General features: G+C 33.3%; 1 protein-coding gene and 1 long non-coding RNA gene across 2 annotated transcripts; both read left to right on the top strand.

Annotated features, from left to right (window-relative positions):
* The first annotated feature begins 318 nt into the window (after positions 1-318).
* Positions 319-2,189, top strand: LOC138905375 (uncharacterized). The gene is made up of 2 exons (XR_011413542.1): positions 319-746; positions 1,819-2,189. It is a non-coding gene; the product is annotated as an uncharacterized lncRNA (long non-coding RNA).
* Positions 2,190-13,372: 11,183 nt separating this feature from the next.
* Positions 13,373-17,265, top strand: LOC104113624 (B3 domain-containing protein At5g18090-like). Its single transcript, XM_009623844.4, has 6 exons — positions 13,373-13,605; positions 13,716-14,088; positions 14,580-14,713; positions 14,866-15,108; positions 16,386-16,505; positions 16,577-17,265. The coding sequence occupies exons 1-6, from the start codon at positions 13,534-13,536 to the stop codon at positions 17,108-17,110; spliced, it is 1,476 nt and encodes a 491-aa protein (XP_009622139.3). The 5' UTR covers positions 13,373-13,533; the 3' UTR covers positions 17,111-17,265.
* Positions 17,266-24,142: the final 6,877 nt, after the last annotated feature.

Here is a 24,142-nt window from a genome sequence, read left to right as displayed (position 1 = left end):
ATTCAATTGGTGAATTAATTTAGTTAATTGATCATTTGAATAAGTTACTTAATTAATTTATTTATTTGTGTAAATTTAGTTTAATAAGTAGGATTAAGAAAGAAATTGGGCCAAATTTGAAAGATAAAGTGGCCAAAAGTGCAAGATAAGGGGCTGCCTTTGAAAGGGTCCGAAACGACGTAGTTTTGCCTCAAAACTACGTCGTTTCATTAAGTGACCCAAGATCAAATCTCACCCATTGATCACCCATTGATCTAATGGTCCATATTTGATCTCTCAAGAGGTATTTAAAGCCTCAAAAATATAAAAAATTCTCTCATTTCACCCATAACTCTTTCTCTCTTCTCTCTCTCTCTCTCTTCTCTCTCTTCTCTCCACCGCCGCCGCCGCCGGAAATCATCCACCGGCGGTGGACCACCTCCAAACACCTCCAAATTAACACCATATAATCTCCACAACCTCCTCTTCCCATATCTCCAAACCAATTCCTTCAAAAAACCCTCAAACTCCTTGAATTTTAGATCTAAGAAACTTTAGCCGCCACTTTTTGGTCCAAATTCTTGAAGCTCCGGCCAACACCACCCTACAACACATACATGAATGGATAGAGCTCCACGAGACCTATCTTTTCCTACCCATTTCACCCCCAAAATCCCCGTCGCCGCCACGGCTCCGCCGCCTCACCACTGCCAAAATGCCCTGAACCCCCATTTTAGCTATTTTTCGGCTTCAAGCATACTTGTTAGGTATAATCGTCATTTCTTTAATTAATTTCTGATTTTTTTTTATTTAGTAGATTAGTTTCTGATTTTTTTTATATATTTTTTTTTTTTTCTGTTTTGGTTATTTCTTGTTAACTAATTCTTGTTATTGAATTAGCTATCTCTATTTAGTTTAGTGGTTTGTTAGATTCGTTATTGATTTAAACATGATCTTTAGTGTATTAGTTAAATCGTTCACTTAGTTAGTCGATTATTTAGTTGTTGTTAGTTGTTGTTCGATTATTAACGATGCTCGTTCTGTTTTGAGAATTAGTTTGTGAATTTAGTTATTTGTTTAGTAATTAGTTTGCACAAATCCAATTCATTCCCATCAAGTTGGTTTTAATACTTAGTTCAATTACGTTTTTAGTCTCGTCTATGCTTTGTCAGTTCATAGTTGTCCAAGTTTAATTTGTGTTGAGCAAGTAGTTTGTTGTTGATGTTTAAAATCTGAAGTTTAGTTTATTTTATCACAAAATAGGGTAATAGTAGCTTACTTTTACTAGTAGGGTGGCTGAAAGGACATTTTTTCTCCTTGCTTCTGACACAGCAGATTTTCAGGTTGTCCTTTCACCTTTAGGACAGACCTTGAACAGTGTTTAGCACACAAAGTCTGTCCAAAAATCTAACTTTATTTGCCTATTGAAAGGGCTGCTTTTCTCCTATAAAAGGGACGGTATTACACTTAGAATGGAGAGTTCCTTACTCACTGAAAAGGGGGACACTCTATCTTATACTTAAACACATCTTGGAGAGTTGCAAAAAGACATATATCTTTGAGAAAAATCAGCAGCTTAATACATACAACAAGCTGAAATTTCAGTATTTTGTGAGGTTTATTTGAGTGCAAAAAACCTTGAGAAAAATAGAAAGATCCCTTAGGAAATTTGTGAAGTTGATAGCTACCAGTTTCAAGTATTTTTGTTGAGTTTTCTGGGTTGTCTTAACACTTGAGTTGCTGCTGTTTCTACTATATTTGCTGCTGAGTTTTTTATTGCTGCACTGCTGTATTTTATTATTCTACAAACCAGGTAACTTTCAAATTCTTATATTGCAGATTCTTGATGATAATAAGAAGGATTTGATCCCGGTTTGGTTGATGGAACATATTGGATCTGATTTTTGTTTCAAGATGAATGTTATATTAGTATTATCATTATGTAAATCTGTTAAAGATTAGTTAAATTATCGTTTTCTTCTTTATATATGTGATTGAAATTGCATTCTGTTAAGATTACTTAGTTTAAGGAAAAGATAAAGACCCCACTTTTAACCATGTTTGTTTAGTTTGGGCTCTTTTTTCGTGAGTTACTTTCATGGTTCATGTATAATTATCTAAGAAAGACTTCTAACTTCAAATATTTTGATGCTTTAAATTATAGTCAACATAATGTTATACTTAATATAGTTCTTCTCTTTAGCATTGAAGTATTACCGTTTTTTGTAGTTTTTATATTTAGTCATGATTTTTATGTTGTTAATGAGTGTAGTTTGATTAGTGCCATGTTGATGTAGATGAGTAGAAATATTATGTTAGTCTTTAAGAAATAAGTTGGTTAAGAAGATAAAAGATAATAATTAGCATGTAAGTTTCTTTTATGAAAAAAAATAATTTTTAGTTTGGACATCAATGTAAGAAGCAATTTGGGCTTAGAAGAATACTTGTTATTTCGTGTTGTCTCGGTCATCGAGGCTCTTAAGCAACATGGGCCAAATAAGCTGAAATTTGTAGGCCCAATGACAATAGAAAGTAAGATGGGCATTTTCTTTAAAATCAATAAATTGTCTTTTCTTAAATAAAATAAGTGGCCCAATACCATAAAAGTTTAACATAAGTTTACCCGGGTTTAAAGTTTTGCATTAATGAAAATTATTTTTAATAATAATATTATTTTTTTTCAGTCGAACAAGTAATAAATATAAAAAAGAAGCGCTTTTTAATTAATTTAAGCGATAGGTAATTTTAGGCACGTTTGAGATGTAGACCATGTGTTCATACACGGTCCTTGGTCGTTATTATTATTATTATTATTATTATTATTATTTAATAAAGTAGTCATGTATGCATTCCCGCTCCTTGACTCTTCAATATTAATTGTATTTAAACCATGTGTACCGACACGTTCTTTGTTTTAATACATATAATCAAATAAGGACCTTGTGTGCTTGCACGCTCCTAGGCCAAAATTATTAATTATTAAGCGGTACTAGACAATAGTAACTTAAGGCAAATAATACACACTTTATCCAAAAATAATTCAAGCCAAATTTTAGTCAATAAAAGTGACCGTGCTAGAACCACGGATTCGGGGAATGCCTTACACCTTCTCCCCGGTTAACAGAATTCCTTATCCGGACTTTGTTTTCGCAGATCAATAATAATAGAGTCAAATCTTCCTTTGATTAGGGATTCAAATAAAAGGTGACTTGGAACACCAATAAAAATCAATTTCAAGTGGCGACTCTGTAAATAAAATAATCCCTACTCAATTTTGTCACTTTAATTGGAAAAACCCTTTAATCCACACAATATTACCTTTGCAGGTAGAAAAGGGGGTGTGACAGCTACAAGGATTGTCCTTCTTTGAAGAAACTTGGTTCCTTAATTGTGGCCGAGTGGAGGCTAGCAAAAGGGAGAGTCCAAGCTAACGAACAACCCGAAGAAGCAGATCAACAACAGTCGGGCATAGCTCATCTTGGCAACATGATACTGGGCGCAGTGGTAGCCAAAAAGCCTACTTTGAAGCCAGCTGCCCAAGGGAAGCATGACATTGCCAAACTGGTTCACTCGTTAGGCAACGATGTGATTGGCAAGGAGCCCCGATCGAGGGAGCCGAGATCCCTGTTCGTGGATGCAATATTGAACGGACAGTCTATCCGTATCATGGTGGATACCGGCGCGACACACGACTTTATGTCCGAAGAAAAGGCTAAGTCACTTGGCCTTGCGTTTGGTCCTAGCAATTCCGTGCTGAAGAAGGTAAACGCCAAACCCACCAATGTGAAAGAAGCTCCCCACACTGTGCAGCTAAACTTAGGAGCTTGGCAGGAAAATGCGAGTTTCTTTGTCTCATCCCTAGATGTGTTTGATCTGGTACTAGGGCTGGACTATTGGGATGAAGTGAAGGCCTTCATCTGCCCATTTCTCAACCAGATCTATATTTATGACCTGAAGGGTCCATGTGTGGTACCGACAGTGTGGGTCCGTAAGTTGTTAGTTAGTTGTCCGCGATGCAAATCGTAAAAGGCTTCAAGGATGAAGGAGCAACGATTTTGGCAGTCGGGACAGAGACTAAGGAGGTCAAGGTGGACGAAGCCTTGACTCCATATGAACAGCAAGTCCTTAAGGAGAATAAGGACTTCATACCGTGGGCGAAGCCACAGGCCATGGGTCCGTACATGGCACCTCCAGAGTTGGAGGATTCAACGAAGCAACCCGAAGAGCTGCTTGAGTCGGGGCCTGTCAGTCCGTCAAAGGCGCCTTGTGGAGACAAGTGTGATATGGGGCGGTGGCAATCCAGCCGACCAAATATTTTCGTAACCCCTTCGATCGTCGACAAGGAAGTCGAGACCATTATAAACCATCGAGTGATACAAGGAGTAGGTTGGGGCAATGCAAGCGCCCAATTTCTTATCCGTTAGAAGGGGCGACCACCAGATGAGGCATCGTGGGAAAAATATGACGCGCTATGGCCGTCCAAAGATGAAGTTCATAATTACTTGAAACTTTATGGTGTCGCGGTCGTCGCCATTTCAAGTGGGGGAGAGTGTACAACCCCGCATATATTCCGACCAATTTGTCGCCTAAAGGGCTGCAAGTCGAGCCAAACTTGGCTGCCAAAGACCAGAAGGTCTTTGCGCATGGAGGCAATAATTTCACAGGTTGTCCGGGCCCTCATGGAGGCCACACTTTGCCAGCAAAGTCACATGCAGCACAACTAGGCAGGACCACAGCCTGCCAGGACAATCATGGAAGCAACTCACTGCCAGCAAAGGCATGTGCTGCACATCTGGGTAGGACCACAACCTGTCTGGGCAATCATGGAAGTAACTATCTGCCAGCAAGAACTGGGGCACAGTAGCTGGACAGGACCATTGGCACATGGGCTGCCAATATATTCATTGAGATCACATGATACCAGCATAAAGCAGTGCACTACAGCTGGACGAGACTGCCTGTGGATATTTATTGTATATATAGATAGACATGTATATGCCTTGTTAGAGGGCATATCTCATACACTTGTATTTTCTTCTTTTCTATATGAAGTAAACCCAAAAATTGGCCTTGGCCTTCAAATCTTTGTGTATCTTTTATTATCTTCCAACATTTGAGTTTGTGTTATTGTCTTGGTTCAAGCACGACATTATGCTTATTTATTAATTAGGACCGAAGCAAAATTAGTAGTCAGGCACGAAGCCTCATAAAACGGTCCGTGTCATATGTCCCTCACTGATATCTGCCTTATTCCTTTTTCCATATAAAAGGACAGTGGTTATTTTGCCAGAAAATTTCGACTTTTATGCCAATTATACCCTTTGTGAAAAGTGGGTCAAATTTTCAATTTCATATTCTTCCTGGTCATAGCTCATATCACAATATAGCTGTACTATCTACAGCTAAAAATGCGTGTATATCTACCTTCTTTGACTCTATATTTTCACACCAATACATAGCCAAGACAATTTATCATAACAAGTACTCCCTCCCTGTTAATTTAGACAAGTTAGTTTGAGTCGGCACGGAGTTTATCAAAAAAGAATTTTTTTTTTGAAACTTATGATCTTAAAAACGTAAGGGGTTAAAGTTTTGTGGGGCCATAATATTTGTGTGCTTATAAAAGTTTCTCATTAAGGGTAAAATAAAGAGTTTAATGTTGAATTATTTTCAAATTTAAAAATATATCATTTATTTTGGAACAAACTAAAAAGAAAAGTAACTCATGTAATTTGAAACGGAGGGAGTATATAAAGAGTTTATAAACCTGTTAACTGTTAAATTAGAAATTAAAATTAAAATCACTTATTTTTGCACAAAATAATTTTTTAAAAAAACTTCATGTACACACAAAGAGAGTACTATTTTCTTTAAGTATTACTCCTAGTATATATTTATCTTAGAAAAATATATGATAGACATTTTCTTCTAATATTACATATACTATACTAAACAAAGAAAATTATATTTTTGGTATATTATGTTAGAATTAATTATGCCAATAGAATCAACCAAACAAACATACTCCTTTTCTTCTCATAAAAAACTAGCTCAAAAAAAAATGTGCTTCCAATTTATATCAATAATCTGAATTGATGCTAAAAATGAATCAACTTAACTTTTATATATATGGGAAAAAAGTAATGAGCAAAATACCCACCCATTCAGAAATGCAGATTATATCAAAACTATTCTCAGTACATGGGAAATATAAGTCATACAGTAGTGTATAGTAAAGAAAGAAAAGGATTATTGGCAACATGCAACAGTACACAACTTTTTCTTTTGGTACAGTCATGATTAAACATTGGGAACCCAGTAACGTGAATAGTATGTTGGCTCTCATGAGTACTGCCCAATTAGCAGCTAGCAGTGAGAAAGCATTTGAACAATGTAATTTTATTATTTTTAAATAATGAACTTTAAATTGAAAATTTTGTTTAAAGAGTAATTCAAGTTAAATGAGTGACGGTTCAGTCAAAAAAATTTGTAAGAGAAATTTATAACCAAATACAATTAAAACTTTCAAACACATCTTTTAAGCTTCAACTTCAAATACCTTTTTTGTTCTTTTTTTCTTTAAACTTCACTCAAAATAATGTCCAAATGACTACACATAAGTAAGTTTGGCCATAAATACAGTAATATTTTTAACTTTGGTGTGTGAGTATCTTAACAGAAGCGGTGCAATCAAATGATATTAGCTTGTTATACAGAAACACTGACTTGATTAAAATACTGACTAACAAGAACCAAGATCAATATATTTTGGATATGCTTTTACGGTCGTTTGGTATGAGGTATAAGGTGCGATAAGTGGTAGGATAAAATTTATACTTATTTAGTTGGAGGTACAAATTTATTCTGGAATAAATTTATACCGCCAATCAAATAAGGTATAAATTTAATTTTAAACTTAATCCAAAATATTTTATCTTATCCCATCAAATATGAGATTATTTTATTTTATCTCTCGTGTGATATAAATTAGTCAGCGTACCAAAATAACTTTTGCTATGTGGCTCAGTGATCGTTCAGCGCCCACGCAACCAAAGAAAACAGACTCCAATGACATTGACTGCTACCCAACTCAAGGGAATGACAACGTATTGGAAAAGATTGATAAATTGTAATTTCCCTTACAGAAAATCTGAGAAAGGATAGGAAAAAGATATTGTACTCATTGTTGTCCTTTACCTTTTCCTTTTCCTTTTCCTTTTTTTTTTATTATATAGAAGAGATATATAGAAGAGAAAAGAGGAGGTCGACTAAGGGCATCATGGTCATTTCAAAAATATAACTACATTGTATAACAGGCTCAAAAGCTTGATTGTGGGTTTCTATTGACGGAAAAAATAGCCAATATTAATTGTTTATCTTTTCTAGTCGTATACATAAATTATACATAATTTTATATATATAATACATAAATTATACATATATTACATATTCATCGACTATTTTTAATTTAATTGATAGGGTGAACGATTATTTGAGATTATTTGAATTAATTCTTCAAGAATGCAAAAGTAACGTTGCCCAAACTATTTTTCAATGGACCCCACTTCCCATTCAACTTGGACTATCTTCTTCAAATGCACTACTTAATTAATGTTACTTTTCAATTTGTTTGAAAGGAGACTACTTCATACCTTCACCGTCTAATTTGTTTTTTCCATTTAGTACTTTTAACTAAAAATATTATCAGTTGGGTAATTTGATAATTCAACATTTATTTGATTAAAAACATACAATGGTTACATATATTTATATATAACAATTCTAATGTCTCCTTAAGAAATATTATTTCATTTGTTTTATTTATTGACTATTTTAGGTAAAGAGCATTTTTTTTATAAAAAAAAGTGGCAATAAATTATGTAAATATTTATTAAGGTGTTCTTATATTAGTATCAATTGATATAATTTTATACAAGTTCTCATTAAATAGAAATTTTAATTGGAATACTTTATAAAATTAGGAAAAAAAATATTTAAGAATAAAATATAGTCAAGTTCCTTTTTTATTATAGAATATTGAATATTTTTCAAATTGTATAATAATGATTCCCTCTATAAAACATTATTTGAGAATAATCTAAACAAAAGATTAAGATAACTAATTTGGGGAATTGTTTTCTTTATTATGTATTAGGCATCATAAGAAGCATCATTCTGCATGATTATACTTTTTCCTCTATGATTAAATTTAGTTGGGTACTTCCTCTGTGTTCAATAAATAATTCAACATTATATAAATTTCAAAATACATAAATATAAAATTAATAATTTTTTAAAAAGCTCAACAAATAATTATGGTAAAGAAAGTTGTATTACACCCTAGAGTATCTCAGTCATATCAAATGAAACTAGAAAAATACTGCAATGCTTCAATTTAAGGTCATTTTGATTAGTATTTAGAGTGGTTGAAAAAATAAATTTATTTTTAATAAATTATTCAGATATGTCATTAAACTAGAATAACATACAAATTTTCTGGTAAAAAAATCCGAATAATTAAAAATTACAATTAATTTTTCAAAGAACAAAAAAAATCTTTTTCGTCAACTATTTGGAAATAAAATGAATATGTTTTATTATTCAAATTTTTATTAATATAAAAAGAAAAAATAATACATTAACACAATTGAAAATACTAAGAGAGTAAAATTATATATATTCAATTTAAACAATGAGAAAATACATCGTGACTTATTTTTCAATTGAATTTTCAATCAATTTTTTATAATCAATTTTAAGTTTGGTGGTGCAAAATTATTTTTTTAAAATAAAAATATGTAGAACCTTTGTAGAAATACTCTACATTGCACTTGAAGTATTGTATAATCTTTGTAAAATAAAGTGTCAGACTTCAACAAGTATTACAAAGTGATTGGTATAGTAATACGATTTAAGAAAAATTAAAATACACACAACGCAAAAAATTTTAAAAAATAATACAGGTAATGTGGTTCTATACATTATTATGCAAATACCTATATTTTTTTCTTTCCCTGAAGACGAATAAAGTGTGTAATTAGCAATACACCAAAAAAATATTAAAAGGAAAAAAAAAAAAAAAAAAAAAAGGCAACAATTGGACTGTGCATCGCACAGGTACGTCATCTAGTCCTTACTATACACGGTTTATGTCACTTCTACTTCCAAGTAGAATAATTTGAGCTGCGGACTTTTCAATATGGTGATTGGCTGATTTTATTTTCATTAATAAAAGTTAAATTGATTAAATGTTAGCATAAAATATGATATTTGTTTTTAAATATAATCATTTGGTTTTGAAATATTAAACTAATTCAGATTCGCTTTGACATTTAAAACCCCCCGGAAGGAGGAAACAATTCCTACGAGAGATATAATTGTCTCCGAAACTTGAATTCGAGCAGGGATTCCATCCGTCCAATCACATCCATAAAAATTCGGATTATTATTCTAAATTCGAACCATATCTTTTTTCAACTTGTATATATACATGAAAAACATACAAATCTAAAGAAGGATCTCCCGAACTACGTACATAGTATTCCTCTACAAGTTATCCATTTTTTATTAATTATTTCCTTCGTTCACTTTTACTTGTTCAATACTTTAAAATTAGATTTTCACTTTTACTTATCACTTTTAGTATATCAAGAGAAGATAATTTCTTGTTTCCTGTTATACCCATATGTAACGACTCAACCGGTCGTTTTGAGCATTTGCATTTCGTTCAACTATTTGAAGTCTTGAGTAGCTTCATATGATATATTATGACGTGTGTGAAACGTCAGTTTAGGTTTTCGGGTGTTACATAATTTGTTTGGAAGAATGAATTTTATGATTTAGGTTTTAAGTTGGAAAAGTTGACCAATTTTAACTTTTTAGTATTCGAGCTTGGATCGGAGCTTTGATGATTCTGTTAGGTCCAGATGGTAATTTTGGACTCATGCGTATGCCCGAATTTGCATTTGGATATTTTTAGAAGATTTCGGCACTAATTGGCGAAAGTTAAAAATTTGAAGGTTTGGAATGTTCATAAGTTTGACCGAGAGTTGACTTTGATGATATCGGGTTCGGATTGTGGTTCCGAAAATTTCAATAGCTTCTTGTATGCAAAATTTGAGTTCATTCCGAATTGAATTGATATGGTTCAGCACAAGTTTTGAAAATCGAAAGATCAAAAATTTGCCAAGTTTGAATTGTGATGTGATTCGTCGTTTTGATGTTGTTATGTGTGATTTCTGGCCTCGAGTAATAGCCCGTTTGGCCAAGCTGCAAAACTCAGCTTATTTTGAGAAGTGCTTTTCTCAAAAGTACTTTTGGTGAGAAGCAATTTTGTATTTGGCTAATTAATTTGAAAAGCACTTCTGAGCATCAATTAGTGTTTGGCCAATCTTTAAAAATCTGCTTCTAAATGTATTTTTCTTAAAAGTGCTTTTCAAAAAAGTGCTTTTGGAGATAAGCTATTTTTTTCTACTTCTACTTCTCCTCAAAAGCACCTTTTTTTTCCTTTCAAAAGCTTGGCCAAACACCTTAATTTTTTTTAAAAAGAAAAAACACTTTTGACAAAAAAATAAGTATTTTTGCCTCAAAAGAAGCTTAGCCAAACAGGCTATAAGTCTGTATTGTGTTTTGAGACTTGTTGGTATATTCGGACGGGGTCTCGAGTGGCTCGGATGAGTTTCGAGGTGATTTCAGACCATTTCTAGGCCATTTTTAATTGCTGGTTTTTCGCTACAACAATGTGCATCGCGATCACGGCATTGGATCGCGTTCGCGAAAAGCAAAATGAAAAAAATGGGCTTGTGAATTGCGTTCGCGGAGACAGATTCTCCTTCATGAAGAAGAAATTTCTATTACACAGGGCTGACTTTGGAAGCTTATATCTTGCAATCTTATAATGGATTTGGAGATGATCCTAAAGTGAAAGTTGTATCCCTTGATGTCTAGTTTTCAGAAAATTAAACCATTTATCATTTGGAGTTCTCTACAAAAAATTATGACTATTATACTAGAGGTTGTCTCAAAGAGTTAGGCAAACTTGTTGGAATTTGTTCATCGCGATCGCAAAGGGATTTTCGTGATCACGAAGGGTAAAAATTGAACAGAAATTTTTTTGAATCACGATCGCGATGTTGTGGACCACGATCGCCAAGAGAGACCCCTAGCAGCACATTAAAATATCAAATTTTGGGGGTTTCGGCCGTTTTAACATATTTGGAGCTATTTAGCTCGGATTGAAGCAATTTTTGAGGCAATTTTTACCATATGGACTGGGGTATGTGTTCTAAACTCGGTTTTGATTAAATTGCATGAATATATTATCGTTTTTATCATTAAATTGGTATTTTGGGTTGAAAATGGCAGAAATCTTTTAGACTTTAAATTAAGGATTTTAAAGTCGAATTGTGATTGGAATTTGATAAATTTGGTATAGTTGGACTTGGTTGAATGGATGTTCAGATTTTGTAACTTTTTTCAGATTCCGAGATGTGGGCCCCACGTTGACTTTTGAAAGTGTTTCCTTAGGCCTTAATAGATGTAATTGAGTCGCTTTTGGCTAGTTTTGAGCAGTTCGGAGGTTGATACGCGCAGAATAGAATTTATGGAGCATTGTTTAGCTTGCTTGGTATTAGATTCGGCTTGTTCGAGGTAAGTAACACTTCTAAACTTGGAACTGAGGGTATGAACCCCTGAATATACGTGTTATGTGATTGGTGTGGAGGTGACGCACATGTTAGGTGACGGGCGTATGGGCGTGCACCGTAGAAATTATGACTCAATTGATTCCGTGGAAGTGTGTAGTCAAACGATTTGTTATTTTTCCATGTATGTGCTATGTGTTAGAGAAATTGAGCTGTGACTCGTGTTGGAAATCATGCTTAGGCATATGCTGGTATTATTGGGACCCACTGAGATCATTTATGTTGTTGGGTTATATGTTTAAATTGTAATTACATACTCAGTCATGTTCATTAATTTCATATCATATCTCAGTCTCTGTTGCTATTCATTTATACATTATATCATTATTTTTGGGCTAATTTTCATGACATTGTTTTAGCTCGAGAGATTGATGACCGAGTGAGGCCGAGGGCCTGATTGTGAGGATATTTATGGGATAGGGTTGCACGCCGCAACATGTTTTATTGATTCATTCTATGATTGGCTTACTATAGCGCTTGGGTTGGATCTTCCCTCCGGAGTTTGTTCACCCACAGTGAGCGCATGTAAATACTGAGTGCGAGTGCCGAGTCATTTAGAGGATTGAGTGACTGTGAGAAATAAGTGACTGTGAGGAATGAGTGATTGTGAGGAATGAGTGATTGGGAGGACTGAGTGATTAGGAGGACTGAATGACTAAGTGTGCTGAGTGAAATTTTTAGTCAAAGAGCACGCATATGATTTTATCACTATGTTGCATTGCATTGGCATGCACATTGACATGTAGGCATAGAGATGTACTTTCCTCATGCCATTTGATAATGAAATTTCTTATTGTGGAAGAAAGTTTTTGGGAAAAATAATAATTTTCAAATTCACTCATATTTTGGTGATTTGGTGAAAAGAATTGAGTTTTACTGTCATCTTTGAAAAACATGCCCATTTTTCCAGAATTTTAACGAGGAGAGCATCATCTTGAGTTATTACTTGGATTGTTTTAATTATATTGTTCTGAGTTGTTTTTCTGACTATTGATGTTGGACTCTGACTGTTGTCCAAGCTCGTCACTACTTCAACCTAAGGTTAGTTTGTTACTTATTTAGTACATGCGGTCGGTTGTACTCATACTACACTTATGCACCTTGCGTGCAGACTTCAGATGTTGATGTTGGCATTAAAGATGTACATGTGATCCGGTCATAGATGCTTCTTGTTCCCGGTAGCTTTAGAATTATTAATTTGTTCATGTATATTTCAAACAAATGATGTATTTTATTTGATACCAACAACAACAACGACCCAGTAAAATTCTACAAGTGGGGTCTGGGGACGGTAGTGTATACGCAGACCTTACCTCTATCTCGATTTTACTACCAGTCCTTAGAGAGTGTATTAGAGTTAGATATATTATCTTTAATTTCTCAGTTAAATCTCTTTTGAATCGGATTGTTGTTATTTGGCTTACCTAGCGGGTGAGGTTAGGTGTAATCACCACTAGTTGAATTTTGGGTCGTGACACTCATTTCAAATTATTTTTTCAAATCTATTAAAAATATGCATCAATTAGTATGACTATCATGACAAATTATGCACTTCATTTATTTATTTGTTTTTGTTGATGAGAGTGGAAAGTACTGGTACTCCTAGTAATTAATAATGTGCAGACCGCAGTAAATGGTAGCATTGTGCCATTGTTCAAAGCACTAATAATAGCAGTGAGCCATCATTTATAAGATTGCACTAGCGCAGCAATTTCTTCTCCCACCATTTCCCATGACATCCAACTTGTAGCTACCTTTTTTCCTGTTCGAAAAGCAAAATTTTTAGTCATTTCCGCCCTCTTCTCCCTGTGATCCATTCTCCCCGTTTCTTACTATAATCTCAAGTCTCAAAATGCTTGTGGATCCCGACAAGTACCCATCGTTTTGCAAGTTATTATTTAGAGAAGGTTTCATGGATAAAATAGTAAGCCTATTATTAATTTCCAGTTTTTTATTTTCTCTCTCTTCTACTATGTCGAGGTCTACTTTTTCCTCCAATCTAAGTTTTACTAAACTCGATGATTTATTTGTCAGATAATGCCGCCTGTTTTTATCAAAGAAAACAAGAAGAAGTTGGCCAAGACTTGCTTACTGAAAACGGACATAGCAGCAGGGATGTCGTGGGAAGCAAAGATAGTGAGGGAGGATTCCTATTACTTCATATGTGCAGGAGAGTGGCCAAAGTTTGTAGCGCATCACAAACTAGAGCTAGGGGACATTTTGCTCTTTTTTCTAGTTGATAAATCAACGTTCCATGTACTTCCCTACGGCCAGAAAAGTTGTAAAAACCTTTGCGGGAGACATCTATTTGAGGAACTCAGCAGTTCCTCGGAAGAGGAACTTGACATGGGAATCGGACTGTCAAGAAAATCTAAGAAAGTTAAAAGGGAGCCAAGAGAATCGGCAGGTAATATTGATCTGTTTGTGCGTTTGGGGTATATTTATTTGTTTTCAGTTTGTCTGTAGATGCAGATTTATTTACGAGCTGACCACAAGAAAACACACGACTCATATATATAGGTCATATTGACTAATTGGATTTAAGTTCTAATTAACGTTAAGCATAAGTTGAAAGTCTTACAAGTCTAGCTAGACACTTGTATATTGTCGGAAGTGTAATACCTTATATAAGCATGAGATCCTTATAAAATTTGCCATAAGAAAACAAATTAATGTATATATATATATATGTATATATATATATATATATATATATATATATATATATATATATATATATATATATATAGCAAAATGGATATGAAGAATTCAAATAACCCATTCAACTAGTTAGGTATTGAAAGGCACTTTGAGACGCAGTTGGATTTGATTTATTGATTGATCTATATATAAATGCATGAGAATGTTGTAAAAACTAAACTCAGGTTAGAAAGACAGGTGTTGCAGAGGAGGAAGCTCACAGTGGAAGTAAAGGAAATGGTCGAAAAACACTTAGATACAGTGTGGTGAACTTGAAAAATAAAAATCCATACTATGAAATGGCTGTAAGAAAGACACACTCGCTTTTTGTGGTAAGGTCGAACAACTCTGTCTTTTATTACATTATTTTCGCAGTCCTCCCCCTTATAAAGAAATGAAACTTAAAAAAGAGAAAAGGAACAAAAAATGGTACTAGTACTAGATGTTATGCCTTTACTTCCACTGATTTGATGATTATGTTTAGACTATCCCAATGACCTTCGCAAGATGGACTGGCATAATTAACATGAAGAAAATAACATTGATTAATGGAGAAGGGAAGAAGTGGAAAGTGAATATAGAGCATATCGGCCCAAGGGTTCTCATAAAAGGAGGATGGGCTGCCTTCCGAACACAAAACAAGATAGCCGCCAATGGTGAAACTTGTCGCTTCAAGTTGATTCAAGGCTATGGACGTGGACGTGGACGTCCTTGTTATGTTTTACAGGTTGAAAAGATCCCCAAACCTTGAACTTGCTATAACATGTCTGTAGTTGGTTTCTTTTGGTTACATTTTGGCCTTCTCTTTGTAGTGAAGATGGAGTACTAGTAATTAATGGGCATCTTTTTTCCTTATATTTAAGATTTTGTTTACTCGTACGTGTTAGTAATGCCATATGTTTGATTGAACTTGATTTATCCAGTACCGCTAGGAATGGCGGGCAGGGTACGTAGGGCGATGCTTAAACGGGGCGGGTCTACATTCAATTTTTTTAAAATGTTAATGAGGCAGGGATGGGTCACTGAGATGAAGTCCGAAGTGTCTGCTATAGGTTCACTACTAGAAAACTGGCACATTTCGTCTGAGGAATATCGACCGATTTTGGTCTGAACGAAATAGTAATCGAAAGCGGTCTGAAACAAAGAAAAATCGTCTAAATAATTAAATAATTAATTATAAAAATGAATACCGACCGAGGTTTTTTTGGTCCCACAAAAAAATATTAAATTTTCCGATCGCTGTCGGAAAAGGGTCAATCTTTGACCAAAGACCGATCAAATTTCCGTAATATATTAAAATACAATGTTTAATTAAAAGAAATATATGATACCAACCAATGTCGTTCGAATATTTTAATTTAATTTTTTTCAATTTCTAACCGATGTCGGTCTGAATATATATATATATATATATATATATATATATATATATATATATATAATATTGTTATTACTACTACTTATGTTTTAATATAACACTATCTTATAGCACTACACATTTTGTTTTTAAATAAGTTATCAATCGATATCGGTCGTTATTAGGATTTCTTAATTTAATTTTTTCCGCCCTACATAAATTATTTTTTTTATAATAAATAATTATTTATGATATAATTATACATTTTCCGACCGCCTTCGGTCGGAAATGGGTCAATCTTTGACCAAAGACTGGTCAAACTTGCATAATATATTAAAAAATAATATTTAATTAAAAAAATATATGATACCGACCGATGTCGGTTGGATTTCTTAATTTATTTTTTTCCGCCCTACGTAAATTATTTTGTTTTTATAATAAATAATTATTTATGATATAATTATATATTTTTTGACCGATATATATATATATATATATATATATATATATATATATATATATCAGTTAAACAAATCACATTTTATTTTAAAATAAGTTACCGACCGAAATCGGTTGGTATTATTGGTCAAAATGGTCAAACACACGCGCGCACATATATTTTAATTTAGTTAACATGTTTTTTGTAGGAAAAAAAATATGGAAGGAAGATGACTCATGATAAGTTCTTCATGGAGACTCACATCCGAAAAAAGAAGACACCGACAGATCCAAGTAGATGGATCGAGGATCGGGGGGAGACTATATATGTAAGTTTCATAACTTGAAATTAATGTTTATAATACTATATAGTTAATAATTTTCTACCTTCTAAATAAAGGGTCGTTACAAGATTAATGTGGAGGAGTACACTCAAAGCTTGCCACCGAATGAGCAAGGCGAGCGACCATCCGTTTCCGATGAAGAAGCACAAAAGATATGGTTGGATGTTGTCGGTGGTCTTAAAAAGGGGATAGCATACGGCCTTCCAGAGAGATCATTTCGGTACTACAGGGCTGGATTGCAAGGTATAAGGACTTTTGCTCAAGGCGAGATAATTTATAGGTTGACACTCTCGTCTATGGAGAAGAAGATCGCAAAGCTGACAGCAGAGGTTGAACAGACAAAAGCTAGAGAACAAAAGAGAGATGAACAATTTGATACTCTTCAAGTTCAGTTAGAAAAGAGGGACCAACAATTTAATCTCCTTCAAGGTCAGCTGACCAATCTTCTTGCTAGTGGTGCTTTTCCCATTCTCCGGTCTCGTGGGCCTTCCCCAAATGCTAATACTTCTCGTCGTGATTCTTCGAACCATGTCAACGAGGAAGCTTCTAGTAGTGAAGATGAACATGATACAATACAAAACACTCATTGACTGGTGTGTATTGCTAAACACATTTTTGAACTTGTGAATATTTTGTTGGAAATAGTTTTGAATGTTGATTGTATTGTTGATATTATTTTGTTATTGAACATTTGTATAGTTATTATGGTTGACGTTGTTGTTGATTAATTGTTGTTGTTGGTTAATTGTTGTTGACTGGCAGCAGTGTAATGCTGCCATTATAGGATGAATATTAGTTGTGATTGGTAGGTAGTGTAACTTAAAAGCAGGAATTTTATGCCTGGTTTTTACCCAGAAAACCAACCGCATTCGGTCGGAAGTTTAATAAAAGAAAACCCAGAAATTCTTATTTTCAACCGACTTCGGTCGAAAATTTCAATTTCAAATCTGCAGGAATTGAAATTTCCGATCGCCGTCGGTCGGAAATAATTATTTTTATTTAAATATTATTTTAGTTACCGACCGCCTTCGGTCGGTTTTGTAAAACAAAAATTAATTTATATTTTATATTTCCGACCGCAGTCGGTCGATAATTTGAAAAAATAAATAAATAAAAGTATAAATAATTCCGACCGCATTCGGTCGGAATTGTTATTTTTCAAGGGATGAATTAACCGACCGAAATCGGTCGGAAAATTTCGACCGCAGTCGGTCGCAAAGTCTTAGCGATCATTATTCTTCCGACGAATTAAAAGCGATCGAAAATCGGTTCCTTTTCCTTTAATTCCAACTGATGTCGGTCGGTATTTGTGGTCGAAATTTAGCACTTTTCTAGTAGTGGTTGTAACTTAGCGAAATGAGGTTAATGTTTGTGATGGAGCTACTAACTTCGACTTTAAGCAGGCATTTACACTCTTAACTTGTGTCCAACTCAGTAGAAACCAATACTTGAAAAATAAAAAAAAACGTGATATATAGATGATAGCTTATGGGGAAAAAATGGACTAAATTATTGCATTTTAGTGATAAAAAGTTATTTTACTCTCGAAGTAATACAATAGAAAAGCAAAGAGTTTAATATAACAATGAAAATGATGTTAACAATAATCATAATAAAATAATATTTTTATTAGGAAGGAAGTCATAATTAGTTTTTCTATGTTCTGTACTAAATAATTTAAAATTTTAAGCTTTTCAACATTCAAATGCATTCTTATTTTCATAACTGTACATTTTTCATTATTGACAAGTGGGTTGGGAGATGGGGAGGGGGGCTTATGGTATCAAAGTTTCATGTGAAAAATTAGCAAGAACAAAAGGTGGAAGATGTTCTAAGACAACTCCGGTAGGAATTCCAAAAATTTGAAACAGAAAATTCCAGATTTTGACTTTCATAAAATCATAATTTTATGTAATTTTCAGGTATTGAAAGCAAAAATAAATAGAGGTTAGAGAAGTAGAAAATACTAACAAATAAAAAATAAAGGAAAATCGGGACAGTGCGGGACATGGACAAAAATTTGCGAAAATGCTAAACGGAGCAGGCCCCGTCTCTGCCCCGCCCTACCCTATTGACATCTCTAAGTACAGCATGGAAAATATGAATTTGCTCAATTTATTGTAAATTGTATACTAAGTAAATTTTATAAGTGGTCATTGAACTTTGTGTTCATTACGCAAAAGTCATTTCTTCTTCTTTTTGTTACGTAAAATTTATTCAACTTTGTGTCCATTACTTAAAAGTCTTCTTTCTTTTGTTACATAAAAATTATTTTACTTTTCTCTATTTATCACAAAAGTCACTTTAGCCAGATTTTATAATGCTTTTACTTGAAAAGTCTATTATGTCCTTGTATATTATATAAGTATATTTTTACCTAGGTATTTTACTTATAATTAAAATAACTTTAAATTATTTTATTTATTATTATTATAATATATCCATACATTTAATTTTTCCATGGCACTCAATTTGTTTAATCTTGTTCAAACATGAACATATTTTAAATATAAAAATGATAAAAACAATATTTAATTTTTAATATTTATTTAAAATAATAAAAACATATTTGTTTAACAAATGATAGTTTTTTAATAGTCAATAAAAATTTTAAAAGAAGTTTCAAAGATATTTGTGTTTAATATTAAGTTTTTTTAAATCTTTATATGTTAATATTATTTATTTGAAAGTATTAATCTGATATGTCATTTTGCTAAATGTGGGTATTTTATTTATTAGATTAATGGATATGGCGTGGTTGATAAATCAATGAACTTTGATTTTTTAATTTTCATTAAACATATTTCATAAACATGATTAAGAACGTGGACTTGAGATTTGTTCACGGTAACGTTACTGCTCAATGTAATAATGCTACTTATATATCTTGAAAATTAGTATTAAAAAAAATAAATGTACAAATATATTATAAAAATAATAAATAAAATAATATTAAGTTATTTTAATTATAAATAAAATATCTGGGTAAAAGTATATTATATAGCATATAATATAAAAGGTATTACATAATGGGAGGATTTAAAATATCAAGGGCATAATTGTATAGGGTGAAATATGATATGACACATGGACGTCTAAAGAGAGGACATGTGGAACCAAAGACAGGAATGACCGAAGACCGAACACAGTCATTCCGCTTGTCACCGGAAAGAATAACGTTCATAAAGGTGTGTTAAATTGTCACAACCCAAAATTTCATCACGGGAGTCGTGATGGCACCTAGTCTCTAAGACTGGGTAAGCCGATTTTCATTACATTTTTGAAGCCATTTTTTTTAAACTAATAATGGAAATAATTACAATATACAACCTCCCAAGACTGGTAGTACTGAGTCACGAACTTTAACTAAATACATAGAAAGATCACGAGTACCGAATATACAATATTGTTTGATTACAAGTTAACAATACAATGAAATGGAAAGACTCCAAGGGACTGCGGCGACCAATCAGCTCTACCTTGAATCCTTACGATCCCGCTTTAACTCTGCTCAAGTCCGTTATCTTCAACACCTGGCTCTGCACAAAAATATGCAGAAGTGTAGTATAAGTACGCTACGGTCGGTACCTAGTAAGTATCAAGACTAACCTCAATGGAGTAGAGACGAGGTACAATCAAGACACTCACTAGTCTAATAACCTGTGCAATATAATATACAAAATACTAGGAAACAAATAGCAATAAGGGCAGGATTAAATAACCAGTGGTATGCACAGCAAGACAACAAGAATACTATAAACATCACTCAACAATTAATAATACATGTATGCCCAATTAATTCAAGTTTTTCAAATAAATATCCTTCACATAAAATTCTTCCAAATAACTCTCTTTCAAATGCAGTTTTCTCAAATAATTATTTTTCAAATACAATTCTTTCAATAAATCTTTTCAAATATAATGTCCTCAAATAATTATCTTTCAAATACAATTCTTTCATATAATTCTTTTTGAATAAAAATTCTTCCAAATAAATATTTTGAATATAATTCTTTCAATTAAAAAGTCACCATGTGACACCTCATTTCATAATCATAAAAAATACAGGTCTCAGCCCATTTTTATATTTTTCATAAAACGGGTCTCAGCCCATTTTCATATTTCCACGGTACCTCGTGCCCATAATTAAATCATATCACAATTGCACGGATAATTCACGTGCCAATTATCATCATCATTTCATCACAACACCTCGTGCCCACATTTCATATCACAACTGCAGGGATAATTCACGTGCCAAAAATCCTCATTTACTCACGGCACCTCGTGCCCACATTTCAATTTATAATCTGCCTGGCAATAGCCACAGACTCTCAATTTCAACATAACTCAGATTGTTATCAATTTACCAATAACAAGACAGATTGGACAAGGTATAAAAGTAAACACAAGAAAATCACAACATCACATAAAAATTATCAACACCACAACCCCACATCATTACATATCGTCCCTGACAATAGCCACCCTTATCGCTCCTAGTGCCACCTTTATCACTCCTATAGCCACCCTTATCGTTCTACCCAGACAATATCAATAGCCACCCTTATCGCTCCTATTGCCACCCTTATCACTCTTATAGCCACCCTTATCGCTCCGCCCAGACAATATTCTAACAACCACAACAACAGTGAAATGCCACCCTTATACCCACATAATATCAACGGTGAAATGCCACCCTTATCTCCTCAAAATAACAACTCACACAACACAACAATTTATACGAGAAATTAACACAACAACATAATAAAATCAATTCATTTCACAATTTGCCCAATGGCCACAACCAAATTCCAAAGATATAACAAAAATCAATTAATTTCACAACAAATAGCCCAAGGCTCCACACAATGTATATAACACCCAAAGACAATCAATAGAGATAGAAATTACTCAGCATAAAGCAAAACCTTTATTAATGCAAATTTAGATAATTATATTAATACTTATTCTTAAGCTCGCTTAAATTAATTATTTGCATAAGAAAATTCATATTGGAATTAATTTCCAAGAAATACTAAACCAACAATACTCACGAAATTTCATAAATATTTCAAGTAACAATCACATCAAATTATCATATAAAAACAAATTCAACAATAAGGATTTAGGCACGGCAAACAAATGATTTAATAGTTTTCCATAATTTTTCAATTTATTACACAATAATGCCTAAGACTTTAATTCAATAAATTTTGCACGTATAAGCCCGTGTATGTACTCGTCACCTCGCGTACACGGCTTTTCACATTTCACAAATGGCGCATAAGACTCAATGCCTAAGGGGTAATTCTCCCACCGAGGTTAAGCAAGACACTTACCTTTTTGAAGTTAGGCCGATATTCCAAAATAGCCTTCTTGCTTGAATTGACCTCCGGACAACTCAAATCTATCCAAATTAATTGTATAACTCCATTAAAATTCGTCGGAAATAATTCCGGATAATAATATGTCGACTTAAAAATTTATTCCAAAAAGTCAACAAAAGTCAATGCGGGACCCGCCCCTCGGAACCCGACATAATTTTTATGAAATCCGAACACCCATTCCGATACGAGTTCAACCATACCAATTTTGTTGAATTCTAATAACAACTCAACCTCCAAATCTTAAATTTTCGTTTTTGGAAGATTTTACAAAAATCTTGATTTCTCCCATTAAAAAATAAATTAAACGATGAATATACTCATATATTCATGAAATATAAATACTTTAGGATATAGAACACTTACTCTAATTCATATGGTGAAAATCGCCTCAAATATTGCTTCAATCCGAGCTCCCAAGCTCCAAATATGTCAAAAATAGCTGAAACCTCGAAATATAGCTACTGCCCAGGTATTTACTCTTCGCAATCGCGAAAAATGCTTCGCGATCGCGAAGCACAAAAAATTTCAGCCCCAAAATTGCTCTTCGCGATCGCGGAAAACCAATCGCGATCGCGAAGAACAAACTCCCCCAACTCTTCCAGACAGCCTCTAGTATAATGGTCATAACTCTTTGTATAAAACTCTAAATTAAAAATGGTTTAACTTTATGAAAACTAGACACCAAGTACTATAACTTTCATTTGTTGCTTATCTCCCAATTTCTTATAGATTTCTAGATATAAGCTTCCAAAGTCATCCCTTTGCAACAGAGATTTCCAAACTCTTCCCAGACATCCTATAGTGTATCCACCATAACTTTTTGTACACAACTCCAAATGACAAATATTTTACGTTTCTTTAAACTAGACATCAAGGGCTACAACTTTAGTTTTTGGATCATCTCCAAATTGATTATAGATTGCGAGATATAAGCTTCCAAAATCGGGTCAGTACAACAGAGATTTATTATACGCGATCGCAAAAGAGCTTCCACGATCGCGATTCACAAGGCCCCAAACTGCTGTTTGCTCTTTGCGAACGCGACCAAAAGTTCGCGATCGCGATGCACAAAATTAGCAATTAAAAATGGCCTAGAAATTAGCAATTAAAAGAAGTTTTTTGAATTAGGACTTGAACACTCGAAAAAGTTTTTAAGCGGTGAAAGATGGAGTATTTTCTAGTCCTATAAACTTGGTTGCAATTATTGATGACGAATTCAACCCTAAATCGCTTGACTCGCTCATGATCAACTCGTCTATTACTGCCTATTTATAATACCGGTTACCCGTTTTTAACCCACAATATAATGGTTTAAAAATAGGTCAACACACTGACCATATAAAATTCTGAACCATATAAGTGTAAGTAACATAGAGCCAAAATAAATTATGACCTTGATATATGGAGTATAGTATGAAACATTCTCGTCAAGTTGATTAAGGGATATATTTTTTGTTTCAGGTTGTTTTACGAGTGAAATAGGAACGAGGGAACTCCTGCACTACACATAATTTATTTACAAGTTGCCCCTTTTTAAGTTTTAACTACAGTACACATGGCCTAACCTTTTGTTTCATTTGTCAAAGCACAAAATATTAACCGTGAGCCATAATGAGATTTCACCTCGAGCAACTTTCCTACATGACATCCAATGTGTAGATTTTTATTGTTAAAACTATGTTGTCGTTTATTTTAATTAAAGAAAAAATAATCTTGGGAATTATATGTTTCTTTGGTCAAATTGCGACTCGTATTTACACTACTCTGAAGCCTCTTGAAGAAGTATCTTGTGTCTTGAGAACCAAAAAGTTCATAGTGTTACGTATATTGTGTAAGTGTGCAAATCAAAGTCTAGTTTTGACAAATCAAAGTGTCTTGGCTGCTTTTAAATTATATTAGTATATACTATTAAAAGAAATGTGCACATACATTAATTTTGACAAGAAAAGACTACTGGTTAGACGTCATAGAAAAAGTCTCACTACTTGCGGCATTCAATCTGTAGCCTTTTCTTTTCAAAATTAATGTGTTGTCTTTTATTAAAAAGTAGTCTTGGGATTACAAAATATCTTGTGTATATCTAGACTGTTCTAAAACTTCCTGAAGACGTCTTGAGTGTCTTGAAAGTACAAGGAGTATGTGTTACTACCGTGGGTATATAGATGGGGATGATTATGATGTTTTAATTATCAAATTAAATTAATTATTTCGAATTTTTAATTTATAAATCAA

Source organism: Nicotiana tomentosiformis, chromosome 2 (genome assembly GCF_000390325.3).
Source record: "Nicotiana tomentosiformis chromosome 2, ASM39032v3, whole genome shotgun sequence".
In the NCBI taxonomy this organism is placed as follows: Eukaryota; Viridiplantae; Streptophyta; class Magnoliopsida; order Solanales; family Solanaceae; genus Nicotiana; species Nicotiana tomentosiformis.
This window is presented reverse-complemented; position numbering and strand designations above follow the sequence as displayed.

Bases quoted from the DNA above. Each gene is read 5' to 3' on its own strand.
- LOC104113624 (XM_009623844.4), top strand. From the start codon at position 13,534: ATGCTTGTGGATCCCGACAAGTACCCATCGTTTTGCAAGTTATTATTT. The intron at 13,606-13,715 runs GTAAGCCTATTA...TTTATTTGTCAG, and splicing joins AAGGTTTCATGGATAAAATA to ATAATGCCGCCTGTTTTTAT. The intron at 14,089-14,579 runs GTAATATTGATC...TTAGAAAGACAG, and splicing joins GGAGCCAAGAGAATCGGCAG to GTGTTGCAGAGGAGGAAGCT.